The 15,918-nt window shown below is 54.6% G+C and overlaps 4 protein-coding genes across 4 annotated transcripts; 3 read left to right on the top strand and 1 right to left on the bottom strand.

Annotated features, from left to right (window-relative positions):
- Positions 1-4,676: 4,676 nt before the first annotated feature.
- Positions 4,677-7,017, top strand: EsH8_IV_000483 (YjeF-related protein N-terminus-domain-containing protein; the record flags this gene model as incomplete). Its single annotated transcript, XM_083265373.1, has 3 exons — positions 4,677-4,788; positions 4,850-5,970; positions 6,052-7,017. 3 exons carry the CDS (start codon positions 4,677-4,679, stop codon positions 7,015-7,017), a joined length of 2,199 nt encoding a protein of 732 aa, XP_083124268.1.
- Positions 7,018-9,024: 2,007 nt separating this feature from the next.
- On the top strand, positions 9,025-9,483 carry EsH8_IV_000482 (uncharacterized protein; the record flags this gene model as incomplete). The annotated part of the gene is made up of 2 exons (XM_083265372.1): positions 9,025-9,083; positions 9,156-9,483. 2 exons carry the CDS (start codon positions 9,025-9,027, stop codon positions 9,481-9,483), a joined length of 387 nt encoding a protein of 128 aa, XP_083124267.1.
- Positions 9,484-10,548: 1,065 nt separating this feature from the next.
- Positions 10,549-13,314, top strand: EsH8_IV_000481 (AAA family ATPase CDC48; the record flags this gene model as incomplete). The annotated part of the gene is made up of 6 exons (XM_083265371.1): positions 10,549-10,601; positions 10,682-10,709; positions 10,775-10,830; positions 10,884-11,133; positions 11,190-12,681; positions 12,734-13,314. 6 exons carry the CDS (start codon positions 10,549-10,551, stop codon positions 13,312-13,314), a joined length of 2,460 nt encoding a protein of 819 aa, XP_083124266.1.
- Positions 13,315-14,076: 762 nt separating this feature from the next.
- Positions 14,077-14,681, bottom strand: EsH8_IV_000480 (uncharacterized protein; the record flags this gene model as incomplete). The annotated part of the gene is made up of 2 exons (XM_083265370.1): positions 14,077-14,467; positions 14,551-14,681. The coding sequence occupies 2 exons, from the start codon at positions 14,679-14,681 to the stop codon at positions 14,077-14,079; spliced, it is 522 nt and encodes a 173-aa protein (XP_083124265.1).
- Positions 14,682-15,918: the final 1,237 nt, after the last annotated feature.

Raw genomic sequence — 15,918 nt, 5'->3', positions numbered from 1 at the left:
TAACACCGGCAAGATTGGAAGGAGAGAGTTACAATAAGTAGTAAGAGACGGGCGGGGGCGAGCCAAGCTTCACGCCGAAAGGAGCCACGAGAGCCGGTTATAGAGATCCTGGGTGCCCAACGTGAGGCGAGCAGCTTCTTCAAGCGAGTCGACAGCATTGCAGCGAGGCGCAGACGCGATATGCGTAAAAGAGGAGTCCGTCTGGCGAACGTGGGCAAATGGCAGCCAATGACGGTAACATAATTACTCTTCATTGGGTCAATTCGTAAATCTGCCCGGGTGCATCCAGCAGAAAATGGAACAATTCTGTGGTGTCTGTGCGGTCTTGAGTGACAGGAATAATGATCAATGTTGGGCTTATACTAGTAGCGACGAGTCGAGACAGGCGCCGTAGAGCTCAACTTCGTTCTTACACCACCACGCGACTTTGATCATTGCCGGGATGTGAAAGCACAGGCGTCGACTTGGTGGGGTTGGGTTAGTGTTGCGCTGAACGTCCCTAGATGACTCAGCTGCCATTATGGCCCCTCCAAAACATTAGCGCGAAGGGTGCTCCTCTACGCGCCGGGACGCGCCTCCTGGTCGACCGCACTCAGGGTTGCCAATACTTTCAGTACAGGTCAATCCCTTCGCGGCGGGCGACTAACAAAAGCAACGCCCTCTCCAACCACGACGAAATTTCGCGGCAAATGTCAACAGTCCAACCCTTTGAATGCCGGCTGGAATAACCAGCCTCCTCCCCCTTCGATCCTCGCCGATACTCCGCCGAATTACCCAAAGAGCAATTCGCATCGCTCATGTCCACACCTCTGCCCCCAATACGGATCTAGATCCAGATTCAATGTTGAAGAGGGCTAACAAGGTCTACGAGGCCAGCGCGCCGCCTCCTCCCAAGAATGACCTGGCCAAGCAACTCTTTCCTTCGAGCAGCCCCAGTGCCACCCAAAATGGGAATATTCTAAACCAATTCAAGAAAACGAGCCAGCTGGTATCGACCGCTGTATCGGCGAGGACCGCGCCAACCACAACCACTTCCACGATGACAAACTCGACACGGCCCCTGCCTGGAAGAACTGCCAGTGTGACGCATTTCGCGAGCAGCAATCGATCTGCCTTCGACCCCATTTCCGCCCCCAATGGAAAATCTTTCGCCTCTCTATACTCTAAATCCGATTCTTTTCGAGACGAGCCCGCCACTTCGTTTGGGTCAGATGTGCAAGCTGACTCGAAAACCGGCGTTTACTTTGCCGAAGATGACTTCAGCGATGACGACCAACTCGACCTCGATTACGAAGCACCCTCGGCTCTACCTCCGCTTCCCAAGCCCCCCGCCAAGGAGAAGGTCCCCGAGCCGCCGATCGAAATGCCTTCGACGCAACATTTGCCTTGGTCCTCGTCCCCCGCCTCTCATTTCGTCCATCCTAGGTTGGCTCGCGTCGACTCTGCACGCACATCTTCTGCCGAAAGTACACTTAAGCGCGCTTCTCCAGAACAGGCAGGCTCTCTCCTAGCCCCTCAACCCAAGAAGCGCAGGCTTCCGAGAGGCTGGAGCGTTGATGAGGAAGCCATTGAACTGGAAAAGGATGAGCCCGAGGTTTCCCGGTGGGCGCCCGGAGGAGTCACGCCCGCCCCCAAGAAGAAAGAGACATGGAACATGACGGCCAGTGCTCTCAAGGAACAGAAGAAACAGCTGAAAACCCAGCTTAGGAAAGCTGTGGCAGACGATGAATGGACTCCGGACGAGATTCGGCAAGAGGTAACGCAGAGTAATCTGTCCAAGCCCAAAGCGTCGGCGATTGCCTTGACCAAAGAGCAGAAGCATGTCCAAAATCTGGTCATCAACAAGGGTCAAAGTGTGTTCTTCACCGGCCCGGCAGGAACAGGCAAATCTGTTCTGATGAGGTCCATTATAACAGAGCTGAAGAAGAAGTGGGCAAGAGATCCGGAGAGGTTGGCTGTCACAGCCTCCACAGGTCTCGCGGCTTGCAACATTGGAGGCCAGACGTTACACAGCTTCTCTGGTATTGGCCTTGGAAAGGATGATGTTCCGACGTTGGTCAAGAAGATCCGACGTAACCCCAAGGCCAAGAACCGCTGGCTCAGGACCAAGACGCTCATCATGGATGAGGTGTCGATGGTTGACGGAGAGCTTTTCGACAAACTCTCACAGATCGGCAGAACCATTAGAAACAACGGAAAGCCCTGGGGTGGCATTCAGCTTGTGATCACGGGCGACTTCTTTCAATTGCCCCCAGTACCGGACAACGATAAGAGCAGAGAGGCCAAATTCGCATTCGAAGCGGCGACGTGGAACACAGCCATTGATCACACAATCGGGCTGACACAGGTGTTCCGCCAGAAGGACCCGGGTACGTTGGAATGCGGGACGTTGCCTTCTCTCAGTTACGACTGCTAACCAACTCTAGTATTTGCCAACATGCTCAACGAAATGCGTCTGGGCAAAATTAGCGAGGAATCTGTCCAGACATTCAAGAAGCTAACTAGGCCCATTGTTTCCGATGACGGACTGGAGGTGACCGAGTTATTCCCTACAAGATATGAGGTTGAGCGCGCCAACCAGAGCCGGTTGCGCAATCTTCCTGGGAAGCCCTACCGGTATGATGCTGGCGATTCGGGAGATCCCAACATCCGCGATAAGCTGCTTCAGAACATGATGGCACCAAAGACTCTCGAGTTGAAGGTCGGTGCCCAGGTCATGCTGATCAAGAATATGGATGACACGCTTGTCAATGGTTCGCTGGGAAAGGTAACCCGGTTCATGAGCGAGGCCAGCTTCGAGTCCTGGCACCCAACGGACTATGGATCAGATATTGATGGGGACCCAGACGGGAACCTGAAGCGTAAGATCAAAGCCTTCAGCAGAGAGGTTGAAGAAGCGACCAAAGGCACAACTGAGTTTCCTGTCGTGGAGTTCGCTGCGGTGGATGGGTCTACTCGCACAATCTTGTGCGTTCCCGAGGATTGGAAGGTTGAAACGCCAACGGGAGAGGTGCAGGCTAGTCGAAGCCAGCTCCCTCTGATCCTTGCGTGGGCACTGTCCATTCACAAGGCCCAAGGACAGACACTAGAAAGAGTCAAAGTTGACCTCGGCAAGGTGTTTGAAAAAGGCCAGGCTTACGTCGCACTCAGTCGAGCGACCAGCCAACAAGGCCTGCAAGTACTTCGCTTTCAAAAGGACAAGGTCATGGCTCATCCGCGGGTTGTGGGGTTCTACAACAAACTGTACAGCGCTGAGCAGGCTGTTGCCAAGAAGCCGCCCAGCATGGCCGACTTCTTACAAAAAGACGAAGATGTGAAACCTGCCAGGAGCACGCCCGGAACCAACTCACGGTCACAGTCGTTTGTTAAGAAAGGCGTGGAGGTTATTGACCTGGATGACGAGGAAGAAGCCATGGCGGCCTATGGCTATTGAAGTGGAAACCACGGGACATATTGGCATTGACATAATTACGGCGTTTAAGGGGAAGTCTCACGGGCAAGGTTCGGCTCGGGTAGTCCAGGCAGGGTTGGCAGGGTTTTCATTTTGCCGTCCGCATAGTTGTCTGGACATAGATAACGTTGGACGTGGACGCTCTGGTTTTAATCCTAGGGAGCATGTCTTTTGAAGACAAGGAAATACCTCTGCTCTGATAACGAACAAATAAGACGATGACTTTCAAAGGCATCCATGCGCCTTTGCCCAGGGGTCTGCTAGAAACCAGCTTTGGTCAGTCTGAGATATTGACAGAAGGGCGTGCGAATAAGAAACAAACTCGATCCAGGTCATGTGTATAGGTAGGTGGTAAGCTGGTGAGGAAGTGATGCATGCCTCGCCTCTTCTCTCTCTCTCTCTCTCTCTCTGTCTCTCTCTCTCTGTCTCTCTCTCTCTGTCTTAACCCATAGAATTAAGATGAGTGCCTGTTACAGGGTATCTAGGTATAAAGAAGTCGCTAGTCAGTGCGACTGCGTGCACTGCTGACGATTCGTGTTATGCACAGGGTAACTGAGTGCAATATAGTGTTAGATGTTGGTTGCTGCCGTTTAACAGGTCTTGGGATTTCTTTATTGTTTGCAGGTTCGACTGTTAACTAAATCAAGGCACTGGGTACCTAGTTAATATGCCTATGTATGGTAGGACAGCAGGTCCTCCCTCCACTCTGATTTTGGCACTAAGGAATTGGCCGTCCTTAGGTGGTCCCTTGCCGGGAAGCTTGCGTCCATGACGTTCGTCCCTTCTTCCCCTGCGGCAGTACGTACTGTAGCTACCCGCCACCCTACCGACATCCCCGTGACCTTGGCCTGGGACCTGCGCCTGCCCTGCGGTGCGCTACGCTACTGTGCCTTATCGATAAGGATTGGGAAAAAGTTAAGGTAACCTAAACCCAGTAAGTGAATGTGTCCGAGGGGAATTGGAGGAAGGAAGCTATCTGATCTGGTCCCTCTTCAAGACGCACAAATACCTTCCCACGTCAACCTCATCCCTAGGCTCCACCAACACGTCTTCAACACCGTATCTGCGTAGCGACGTTTCTTGGCGACCTGCGATAATTATAGAACTGTGAAAGAAGCCAACCCGTGCCTTCTACGCTTCTCACGCACCCCGACGCGAACCCACTGCGGTGCAACCTGATACAGCCGACGACTCAGTATCTAGGCGCTGTGACGCAACCGTCGCGATGGAGTTCATCGGCTTGCAAATGCTGGTGACGCTGAGGCAGCCTGAAGGCACAATGCTGAAGGGTACTGTCAGCGCCATAGAGGCCGGCGCCAGTCTCACCCTAAGTAATGGTATGCTCTCGACGGCCACTCAGGACACAATGCCCCCCGACTGACAAGCACCGATACACAGTCTTCACCCTCGGAACGAACCACTGGCTTCCCAGAGTCGTCATCGATGCAGCCAACATTCTCGAGCTTTGCGAATTCAAGGAGGATGTCGCGCCCAACACCTTCACGGCGCCCGGCATCAGCCCTGTTCCGGCTCCTGTTCCGGCTCCGGCTCCCTTAATCAACCAGCCCGCGCAACAGGCTTTTACGGACCCCGCGATCCTCAGTATGGGTAAGAGGCCTGGGTCCGTTATTAGAAGTGGAAGCGACACCCAAACCTTGCCCGAGGTAATACCTCAACCAAGTGTGGCCGAAGCAAGGGATCCTCGATTGGGACAGCCCGGGGTTCTGCCCGCCGCACGTCTCGCCGCAGGGCCTAGAGACGATACTCTGAGTCTAAGCGAGACCTTGCAAGAACTGCACGTGGAAAACCCGACGCCTACCGCAAGGCAATACGCCGGGGAGAGCAGCGCAGTGCCGCAAGACGCGCACGAAGTTCACGGCCAGTCGCAAAAGAAGAAGAATAGGCGCCGAGAGAAGCTGCGAGCTCCTCGTAACGGCGTGGCGGAAGAAAGCATTCCAGAAGGTACTCCGACTCGCGGCAACGCAGCTGATCGTGGGAAAGGTTGGAGACAGACTCCAATGTTGCAAAGCTCGCCTTCGTTCCAGCCCTTCCATTCCTTGAAGCGCGGCATAAAGGGGAAGAAGGACCTTCCCGAGAACGGTTGGGCATCTGAAGATGTTACAGAGGAGATGGCCGAGTTTGATTTTGAGAATAACCTGGCCAAGTTTGACAAGCGTACCATCTTTGATCAAATGCGCAAGGAAGACCTGGTTGATGATGCAGATCGGCTGGTATCGCACAACCGCCGGCCTAAGCCGGGGACTGCAGGAGGGAAGAACTTCCACTACTCTGAGAACGTTCTCGATATGCCTTCTTCATCGTCAAAGGCAAATCAGGATTTCTGGAACAGCGAAGCTGACGACGCCATCAACGGAGGAGATCGACTGAGCGGGCGGGATGTCCGAAGCGCTCAGAGCAATCGGAGGGCGGAAAGCAAACCGGGAGTGGCAAGGAGGTCGCAATCGCGAAAAGCGAGCGCGCAACTCAACAGTCAGCCCCTGAATCGCGCCAACTCCAACGTACGTCTGAACAGACAGCCCCAAGCGTTGCTTCGTCGTCAGGACAGCCCACATAGTCTTCTGGGTACTAACCATCTGCAGCATGTCACACAGCCCGGCTTCTACCTCGAACCATCCAACCGACGACTAGAAACCGTTTCCGCCCTGCAAATGCTCAATCTGGAGAATATTGCTGCCAATGAAATTGGGCTAACAGAAGACATGATGGCTGAGAACGCGGGTCGAGGCATCGCCGAAGTGACTTTGCGGGCGCTCGAGGACCCGGCAATTCAAGTTCGATTCGGCACCGGTGGCGCCAATGCTCAGAGTGACAGCTTGGCGGCTGCCATTACGGTCGTAATTCTTGCTGGCAACAACAAATCTGGTATAAGAGCGATCTCAGCAGCTCGGCATCTGCGGAACAAGGGGATCAATATCCTAGTTTGCGTGGTCGGTATTGATCGCGAGCGAGACCTGCTCGAAGACATGCGACAACAAATCAGAATCTTCAAGAACTTTGGTGGTCGGGTGCACAACAAATTCGAGTTTTTCGAACAGCTCCGTAAGACCGCGTCCACCCCGGCCACATCGGTAACGCTCATCATCGATGCTCTCCTCGGCTTGGCGATTTCATTTGAGGAACTTCGGACTGGTGACCAAGCCACTGTCTACGAGCTAATAGAATGGGCCAACCGAAACGAAGCCTTCGTTCTCGCAGTCGATGTGCCAACAGGCATCGACCCGTCAAGTGGAAAGGTCAGCATCATTGATGGTGGCCGTCTTTACGTCAAACCTCGCTACGTGGTGGCATTGGGTGCGCCCAAAAAAGGCCTGCTTGAGGCGATGCTTTCCATGTCTGATTCGGACCCTGCAAACATCAACAATGCCGGAGGCGAGCATGGTCACGGAGCCGTCGCCGAAGACGATGACTGGAAGCTGTTCATTGCCGACATGGGTCTTGGTGCAACCGTGTGGAAGAAGGCGGGCACCAAAATTCGGAGAGGCATCGACTTTGATGATAAGTGGGTTCTGCAGATGCGGTATCAGCCGGCTCTTTCACAGGAGTAACGCAACAAAGGCCTTGTTGGCAGGAAAAAAGCATTAACTGGAGGATTATTTTCGTCCTTTTTTTTGGGAAATGGTTCACAAAAGCGACTTTCTTTCTTATGCATTATTCGAGCGGGGGGTTTTCCCGCCCGACAATTGGAGTACAGCATACGGGGGTAGGGGGAATGGAATTCGCGCTTAGCTATTCAACCTCGCATCTGGGGAGGGAGATCATGATCTTGTATGATAGTTCAGCCCAGCGTTTAATACCGAGCCTGATCCGGCATCTTTCGTCTTGTGTGATGCTCCGTCCACTTCTAAACGGCTCCTTACAGTATTTGATAACCGAAGAAACCTTTGGTCCTGTGATCACTTGGAGGGGTACGTCGCCGGGGAAGAATTGAAGAGGCAACCAAAGGGGTTGCCATTAGCACAAGCCCCGCCACAACTCCGATGCCCCGGGCCAGGTTCAAGGCAAGGCAATAAGAGATATGGTGACGTTGGGGGCCGGAACGTGCAGTATAGCATCAATAGCTATGGTTTAGTGCTGACGGAGGAGCAGCTGAGCAGCCTTGCCGGGTGAGGTTGCGATGGCGGGGGCGGGGGGTTGTTATCGATGAGGCGTGGGGCTGGCTTATCAGGGAAACCCCTGGCAGCAGCAGGCTGTGGTGAGCTGCACGTCACCCAGTTAGAGAGAGGAACATGTAAACGATCCCTAAATGGGGTTCGTTGTGAGAAGTATGTGGCTGGTCGAGGCTTCAGGGAGAAAGCGGTGCATGCATGTCAGTGACGGAACGGTGCATGTAAGTGCTCCAACGAGGTGCGCCTGAGATAGATAGCCAGCACCCTCCAACTTGACTTTGGCAAGGCACGTGAAATCAAGTGTGTATCGGGTTTTTTTTATATATTTTGTTTTTTACACGACTTTGCATGACCACAGCTGGCGCTATTCGCAGAGAGTCAGTCTTAGAGGGATAGCGTCAGAAACAATGCTTGAGAAGTGTAGAAGCACGGGCCGGTAACCAAGATCGGGCCGGGCTTGGAGGGAGACAGGCGGCCCGATAGCGGCCAGTGACTACCACCCACAGCATCCAGAGTGCTTCTAGAACTCTAGAAGACTTACAGGGACGGGGCTGTGCAGTGCTTTTTGGGCTGTTTCAGGGGCACCAAGCGCCAGAGCCAGTGTGGCATTCCGACGGACTTTTGAAGCTTGTTGTGAAAGGAAGTCAGGCTATGGCTGAGGCTGAGGTGCGGTAGCCTGCCCGTTGGCCTGGTCTACCTCGTCATAGTGCCTTGGGCCCTACTAGCTTGCCAGATCGGGTCTCAACTTTCGACGTTGGAGGGGGGGTATAGTTGCTTACTGGTCCGTCAGGCAGTCTGATTCTTGCAGCATTGTTTGCAAATGAATTTAGTCCCTAAGTGAACGAGTCGGAATCTCAGTACGTTGTGGGCGACCAGCAGAAAGGAGGAGCCCAAGATACTGGGGCTTGGAATAATGAAGGTCGGCATTGTGCAGTCCGAAGCCAGATAACGAATAAACATAGCAAGCAAGATTACGTGCAGCTCAGGCCAGATGGCCCTGGACCTGTTGTGTGAATGTGCCAATGGTGGGTGCTGGTGTTGAGACTGTTGCACAGCCACTGGTTACCAAATCTGCACCAGCCCAGGGTGGGCTGGCCTGCATACATCCGGTAGGGAGCCTGGCCACGACATGGCTTGAATAGACTCTACCGGCATTTTGGTCTATCAGGAGGGGAAGTGGTAGGAGGCCAACGGGAGGGCGCCGAGGCGTGGTCCAAATACCGCAATATAAGAATACTATGGTCGTCGCGTTGTACATTACGATTCAGCGTTGCCGTGATACTCATTCCTCAGTATTGGACGAATCCAAATATACGAGAGTTGCGACTGTCAGCAAACTTCCGGCAACGAACGAACGAACGGATGAACAGCCCGAGTCAAAGTCATTGCCCGCCAGCAGCTCCATCCGGCGCACCCAGCCAAAAGGCAGCCATCAACCCACTTCAGATGGGCTTTAGGTCCGACGTGGTGGAGATTGGCTCCGACTCCTCGAGCCCATCCATCGGGTAAGCAGCGCAACTGTGCCGTTACCACTGCGTTGAGATGGTTTAAATATTGCAGTGCTGACGAAGGTTTAGGCGGCCCGACATGTCGAGCCATGACCACTGCCTTGCCCGCTGCAACCACAATTACCCAGCAATTTCGTGGTTGTGTGAGGCATTCTTACAGACCAACAACCGCTCCGAGAGGATCGCCGCCGGCAGCCCCCGCTCCGGCGTCGGCATTCTCGGGCTCGGGCTGCTGGAGCACCACATCAACATGCTACCCACCATGCGGCGTGCCGACGCGGTCCCCATGTTTGGCCACTCGGCGGGAAGCCCAACATACCTTGGGTGGCGGCAGAAAGTGGCGACGTGGCCGCTTTCTCAGCAAGAGGCGATGAATAACCGGAGCTTCGCCGTTTGATTGGAGGCAAAGTCATTCGGGGAGGAGGGGGGAGACAGTGTTCGGCGGATGACTCGACTCCAGGGGCCTTGGAGGAAGGGTGGTGGAGTTGAGGGTCCGTTTGTTTGCAGCGTGCAGCAATCCCAGCTGTCATTAGTTCGCCGCCGCATGCATCTACTGTCCCGTTGATGGGGGGTTGCTAAGGAAAGCTGAGGTCCTCGACTGGGCGTCGGACTGGCCGCTCCTTTGATGGATTTGATACCAAGCCAACAAAGAAGCCTCTCGCTCTTTCCGTCTGTCTCTGTTCGCCGCTGCGCTAAAGGGATTTCGTGCATCCAGGTGAGAGAGAAAGCAGGTGACAGGCCACCTCAGGCGGCAAGTAGGCAAAGTGAGAGAGGGACCCATAGAAGTGTAAGGCGATCTCGGTGAGGCAAAGGTGTGCAATTGCCATGTCGATAAAGCTCACTAATGCAAAAAGGCGATAAGGCAAAGTACCGAAAAGCAAGGTTCCCTAAGTGAGGTAGGTGGTTTAGGTGGAGGACGTGCGTACGACACCGACTCGCTGTGAGTGCGTGGCCAGAGGCTGCCTACGGTGTCCCTCAAGGTCAGCAAGTGGAAGCTTCCAACACTTTCCACTGCCCTGACGACACCTGAATCACAGAGCTTGGGCCATATGCGACCCCTGGAGCGGCACCTTACCTAAGCTACCCGAGACCACCGGAGACCACTTAATCCGCCCCACTCTATGATTTCATTGGTCGTCCAGGGACGTTTCCCAGTGATTGCCGCCTCCCGTCACCACCTTGCTGCTGGCCTTTACTGCACCTGCTTGTTCTCCGAAACCACAGCTTCCTTCCCATCCCAAACCTCCCACCTTTATCTCCGCAAACCACGAAATTCCTTTCTCCCTATTCATATCTTAAGGAAGGGATATAAATCAATCCACGCCGTCCTTCCGTCCGTTTTCCTGCTTTTACGGAAAACCTTCACATCGACAGCTACCCCACACCGCTGACGATCCACCTTCAACCTCACCCTTCCGACTGCAAACGAACATCCGAGCCATCAGAATCACAAACATACAAGATGGCGCCTCCGTCGGAACAGCCCGCCGAGCACAAGAAGAAGGTCAACTTGATGTGAGTAGATATCCGTTGCTCCCCCCTCGGGCGGGAAGCAGTGCGACTTCAGAAAAAACGACGCTGACCATACCTACCAGGGATGCCTCGGGTGCCGAGGTCAAGGATGTTTGTCTCCCCAGTCCTCCATGAACCTCGTGGCAAGCGACGACCATACTGACCGAGTAAAACAGCAAGATGATACTGCGACCGCTATTCTGAAGAAGAAGAAGAAGCCCAACCAGTTGATGTACGTGAGCTCTTGACAACGTGGGGCAAGCCTCGTGGGACTGACCGAAGCAGGGTTACCGATGCCGTCAACGATGACAACTCCATCATTGCCCTTTCCGAGAACACGATGGAGACTCTCCAGCTCTTCCGCGGTGACACCGTGCTGGTGCGCGGTAAGAAGAGGAAGGACACTGTCCTGATCGTTCTCGCCGACGATGAGCTCGATGACGGCAGCGCTCGCATCAACAGAGTTGTTCGCCACAACTTGCGGGTGAAGCACGGCGACATGATCACTATCCACCCATGCCCAGACATCAAATACGTAAGTGCCAGCTCGGATATGCTTTACTTTGAGAAGGGCTGCTAACTCCCCCGTAGGCTAAGCGCATTGCTGTCCTCCCCATCGCCGACACCGTTGAGGGCATCACTGGCTCCCTCTTCGACGTTTTCCTCGCTCCCTACTTCCGCGAGGCCTACAGACCTGTCCGCCAGGGCGATCTCTTCACCGTCCGCGGTGGTATGAGACAAGTAGAGTTCAAGGTCGTTGAGGTCGACCCCCCCGAATACGGCATTGTCGCACAAGATACCGTTATTCACTGCGAAGGCGAACCCATCCAGCGCGACGAGGAGGAGGGCAACCTGAACGAGGTCGGTTACGATGACATTGGTGGCTGCAGAAAGCAGATGGCCCAGATCCGCGAGATGGTTGAGCTGCCTCTGCGTCATCCCCAGCTTTTCAAGTCTATCGGTATTAAGCCCCCTCGTGGCGTGCTTCTGTACGGCCCTCCCGGTACCGGTAAGACTTTGATGGCAAGAGCCGTCGCCAACGAAACTGGCGCGTTTTTCTTCCTCATCAACGGTCCCGAGATTATGTCCAAGATGGCTGGTGAGTCCGAGTCCAACTTGCGAAAGGCTTTCGAGGAAGCCGAGAAGAACTCTCCCGCCATCATCTTCATCGATGAGATCGACTCCATCGCGCCCAAGCGTGACAAGACCAACGGTGAGGTTGAGCGACGTGTCGTCTCTCAGCTTCTCACCCTCATGGACGGCATGAAGGCTCGCTCCAACGTTGTCGTCATGGCCGCCACCAACCGACCCAACTCTATTGACCCCGCCCTGCGTCGTTTCGGTCGCTTCGATCGTGAGGTCGACATTGGCATTCCTGACCCTACCGGCCGTCTTGAGGTCCTCCAGATTCACACCAAGAACATGAAGCTTGGTGACGACGTCGACTTGGAGCAGATCGCCTCCGAGACCCACGGTTACGTTGGTTCCGATATCGCTGCACTTTGCTCTGAGGCTGCTATGCAGCAGATTCGTGAGAAGATGGACCTCATTGACCTTGACGAGGACACCATCGACGCCGAGGTCCTCGACTCCCTCGGTGTCACCATGGAGAACTTCCGTTTCGCCCTCGGCGTCTCCAACCCCTCCGCTCTGCGCGAGGTCGCCGTCGTCGAGGTGCCCAACGTTCGCTGGGAGGACATTGGTGGTCTCGAGACTGTCAAGGCAGAACTGCAGGAGAGCGTCCAGTACCCTGTCGACCACCCCGAGAAGTTCCTCAAGTTTGGTCTTTCCCCGTCCCGAGGTGTCTTGTTCTACGGACCCCCCGGTACTGGTAAGACGATGTTGGCCAAGGCGGTCGCCAACGAGTGCGCTGCCAACTTCATCTCTGTCAAGGGCCCCGAACTTCTCAGCATGTGGTTCGGTGAGTCTGAGAGCAACATCCGTGACATCTTCGACAAGGCCCGTGCCGCTGCCCCTTGCATTGTCTTCCTCGACGAGTTGGACTCCATTGCCAAGGCACGTGGTGGATCCATGGGTGACGCTGGTGGCGCCTCTGACCGTGTTGTCAACCAGCTGCTGACTGGTAAGCTTCATTCATTCCGTCGTATCTTATGCCCTCACTAACCCCTTTACAGAGATGGACGGTATGACCTCGAAGAAGAACGTCTTCGTCATCGGCGCGACCAACAGACCTGAGCAGCTTGACCCTGCTCTGTGCCGTCCTGGACGTCTGGACTCGCTCATCTACGTCCCCTTGCCTGACCAGCCCGCCCGTGCTGGTATCCTTAAGGCCCAGCTCCGCAAGACCCCGGTCGCTGGTGACGTTGACATCGACTTCATCGCCTCCAAGACCCACGGTTTCTCCGGTGCCGATCTTGGCTTCATCACCCAGCGCGCTGTCAAGCTCGCCATCAAGGAGGCTATTACCGCCGACATCGCGAAGAGCAAGGCTCGCGAGGCCGCTGGCGAGGAGGCTATGGATGAGGATGAGGAGGATCCCGTCCCTGAGCTCACCAAGCGCCACTTCGAGGAGGCCATGCAAATGGCTCGCCGCTCAGTTAGCGATGTCGAGATTCGCCGGTATGAGGCCTTTGCTCAGCAGATGAAGAACGCTGGCCCAGGCGCGTACTTCAAGTTCCCTGAGGGTGAGGGTGCGGCCAACGACGCTGCCAACAGCTTCGGTGACGCCGGTAACGATGATGATCTCTACGACTAAAGGGTGGGCTGAAGTGCCACTTAATGCAGGCCATGCCCTCGTTGTATTCTAGTTTTTCCTTGCTCTCCGATGCATCTGCGTGATCAAACGTACAGATGATGTGCCGGGTTACAGACATTCGTGCCTGTCGGCGGAAATCTGGGGGCGGACGGAGTTGGTAGACGGGTAGTTTCTATGACAAGTTGATCAACCAAAGCTTATTCTTCCCTGGTGATGTCTTGCAATGTTTTACAAAGTGGCCAGGTATTTAAATTGGGTGAGGTCGCTTTACCCTTTTGGTTTCGGAACGAATCCCTAGACGGTTCCTCTTTACTTTATGGCATGTCGAGAAACTGGCGACACTGCTCGCTCTGGATTGATGAATAAGTAGGTGGCCTACCGGCCTGTTCATTTTTGCCATTGTTCGCAGCCGACTTTGTCTACAAGCTTGATATCGTATGCCCTTCTCCAGCAATATGAAGGCCAATCCCAACGTAATCAATCCAATTCTATACATACACGCGCAACGCCAGCCACGGCATTGTTTCAAGCTGACATAAAAAGGCTTTTTTCTTTTCTCATCAAGGCGGGGTTTTCACTCAACCCGGCCAGCACCCGTCCACCTCAGGATCGTCTCACGGTATGGTGAAGCGTTGTGAGGTTCTCCTTTGGGCTTGTCCATGAACACATGCGCCCTTTCATCGTGACTGCAGCTTAACCCTTGAGGACATCCCTTCTCCTCTCCCTTCCCCGCGCCATAATCCCCTGTCAAAGGAGACCCTCTCAGCCCCGGCTCACATCATCAATTTCACAGACGGCCTCTAAGCTCTCGCATGTGACCTTGATAGCCTCGTCAATCACAGTCGAGGGGATGGCGAGGTTCGGCGGCGCGTTTGAATCTCCTGCCGCGCCAGGCGCCGGCGTCGAGCTTGCGGTGCCGTTGGTCTTCTTGTCCTTGTCTTTGTCCTTGTCTGCTCCATTCGTCTTGGATTTTGAGGGAGATCCCGCCGAGGGGTTTAGGGTGTCCTGGCGGACGTCGTCGAGGACACGGCGCAGGAGTTCTGGGAAGGTCGTCACCTCGCCCGTGCGGAGGAGGTTGAGAGCATGGCCTTGAACCAGGGTCGGCCAGTTTGCTTGGTTTGCGTGGAGAGAGTGGAGGAGTTGTTCTTGGATTCTGGTGGAGAGGGGCGATGTTAGCGTCGGCCGGGAGGAATACAAGGTAGGAAAGGGGGGCAGGGCGGGAGGGGGCGGGATTACTTTGTAACATGGCCATCTTTGAGTAATAATGTGTTGATTTGTGACCGGAGCTCTGGGTCCAGAGTTGCTGCTGAGTGGTTCGCAGCCGATGGTGGCACCTTGACCGGGGTAGAGGGCGTTTGGCTCGACATGTTGATGGTCCAAGGATGTGTGTGTGTGTAGCGATTTCCAAGCGCGCCCGAGCCAGGCTCTCGCGTTTCCGTGGGCCAAGCAGCCTGTTCGGTAGAATAGTCCTTCGATTTGAGCTTCGTCTCTTGGAGGTCCTGTCGCAGGGTATCTTTCCCTCCAGCTGTAGGGGTGATTGAAAGTCGAGCGGCTGACTACGCAAAACGAGGCGGGCGGTCAAACGGGGCGGCCTGGTGTCGTTTGTGAGCTGTGGGCAGCGATATACATTTGTGCTTAAAAAACAAACCTGTCAAAGAGCTTGTAGCTGTACGTTTGTTTGTACTCGTCAATGGGACAAAGTTCGTAGTGAATCGGTTATTCTCGGTCGAGGCAAGTGGTCGTTTCTGGTGGCAAGGCTGACTTTTTTTGGGGTTCCCCCGGGGAAGCTTAGTAGCTGTCCTCGCAAACGCGTAACAAGGCTGAAATATGCAGGGGTTTCTGGTTTTGGCAGGCGACGGGCACGTGGGGTTGGGCTGGGATTTGCGACGACAAACTGAGGAGGCCGGTCATCATTGAGCCGCTCCCACAGTTCCCCCCTCCACAACCAAAGTCTCCACTTTAGCTTTTCCAGATGAGGGCGGACAACTAGCTTCCCAAGGGTTGGTCGGACGGCGACAACTTTGAGGGGGATCTGAACGCTGCTATCTGCCAATCTTCCATTTCGACCTCATTGGCTTCCTTTCGGAGCCAATCGTCTGAACTACCAAAGCCTGCTTCTCGGCCAGTTGCCCTTTGGGTTGAATTACATCTTTCCTCACATATACCAGGGCGATCCGGCACATTGGTGAAGGGCCGCGGCTCTCGTTCATGAGACCCTGTTGATGCCTTTTTGGATTATGTCATGGGCACAACACATGTTATAATGCCATTGACTCAATGCAGGTGACACAGATTTCTCTCGATTCAATCACGTCGCTACTTCATACCAGCCTCTTGCGGTCGCCGAGTCTTTACACCGTCATCGGAGCGCTTTATCAAGAGCCCCGGCGACAACTCATATCTCCCAGCGGGTCTGTCAGAAGTCATCCCCCGGCCTCAATCCCCCCCTTAACATATTACGTCGACATTGCCTTCCGTTTCACGCAGAGCTGCTCCGAAGAGGATCTGTCCCCCAGCAAAGTTTATGACAAGTCCTCAACAAGTATATCTCCGGCACACCGTCTCCCGGTATGCATAGCGAAAGTATGGTAGTCTCTCCCGCCC

The sequence above is a fragment of the Colletotrichum jinshuiense genome, chromosome 4 (genome assembly GCF_051148585.1).
Source record: "Colletotrichum jinshuiense chromosome 4, complete sequence".
NCBI classification, from domain to species: Eukaryota; Fungi; Ascomycota; class Sordariomycetes; order Glomerellales; family Glomerellaceae; genus Colletotrichum; species Colletotrichum jinshuiense.
This window is presented reverse-complemented; position numbering and strand designations above follow the sequence as displayed.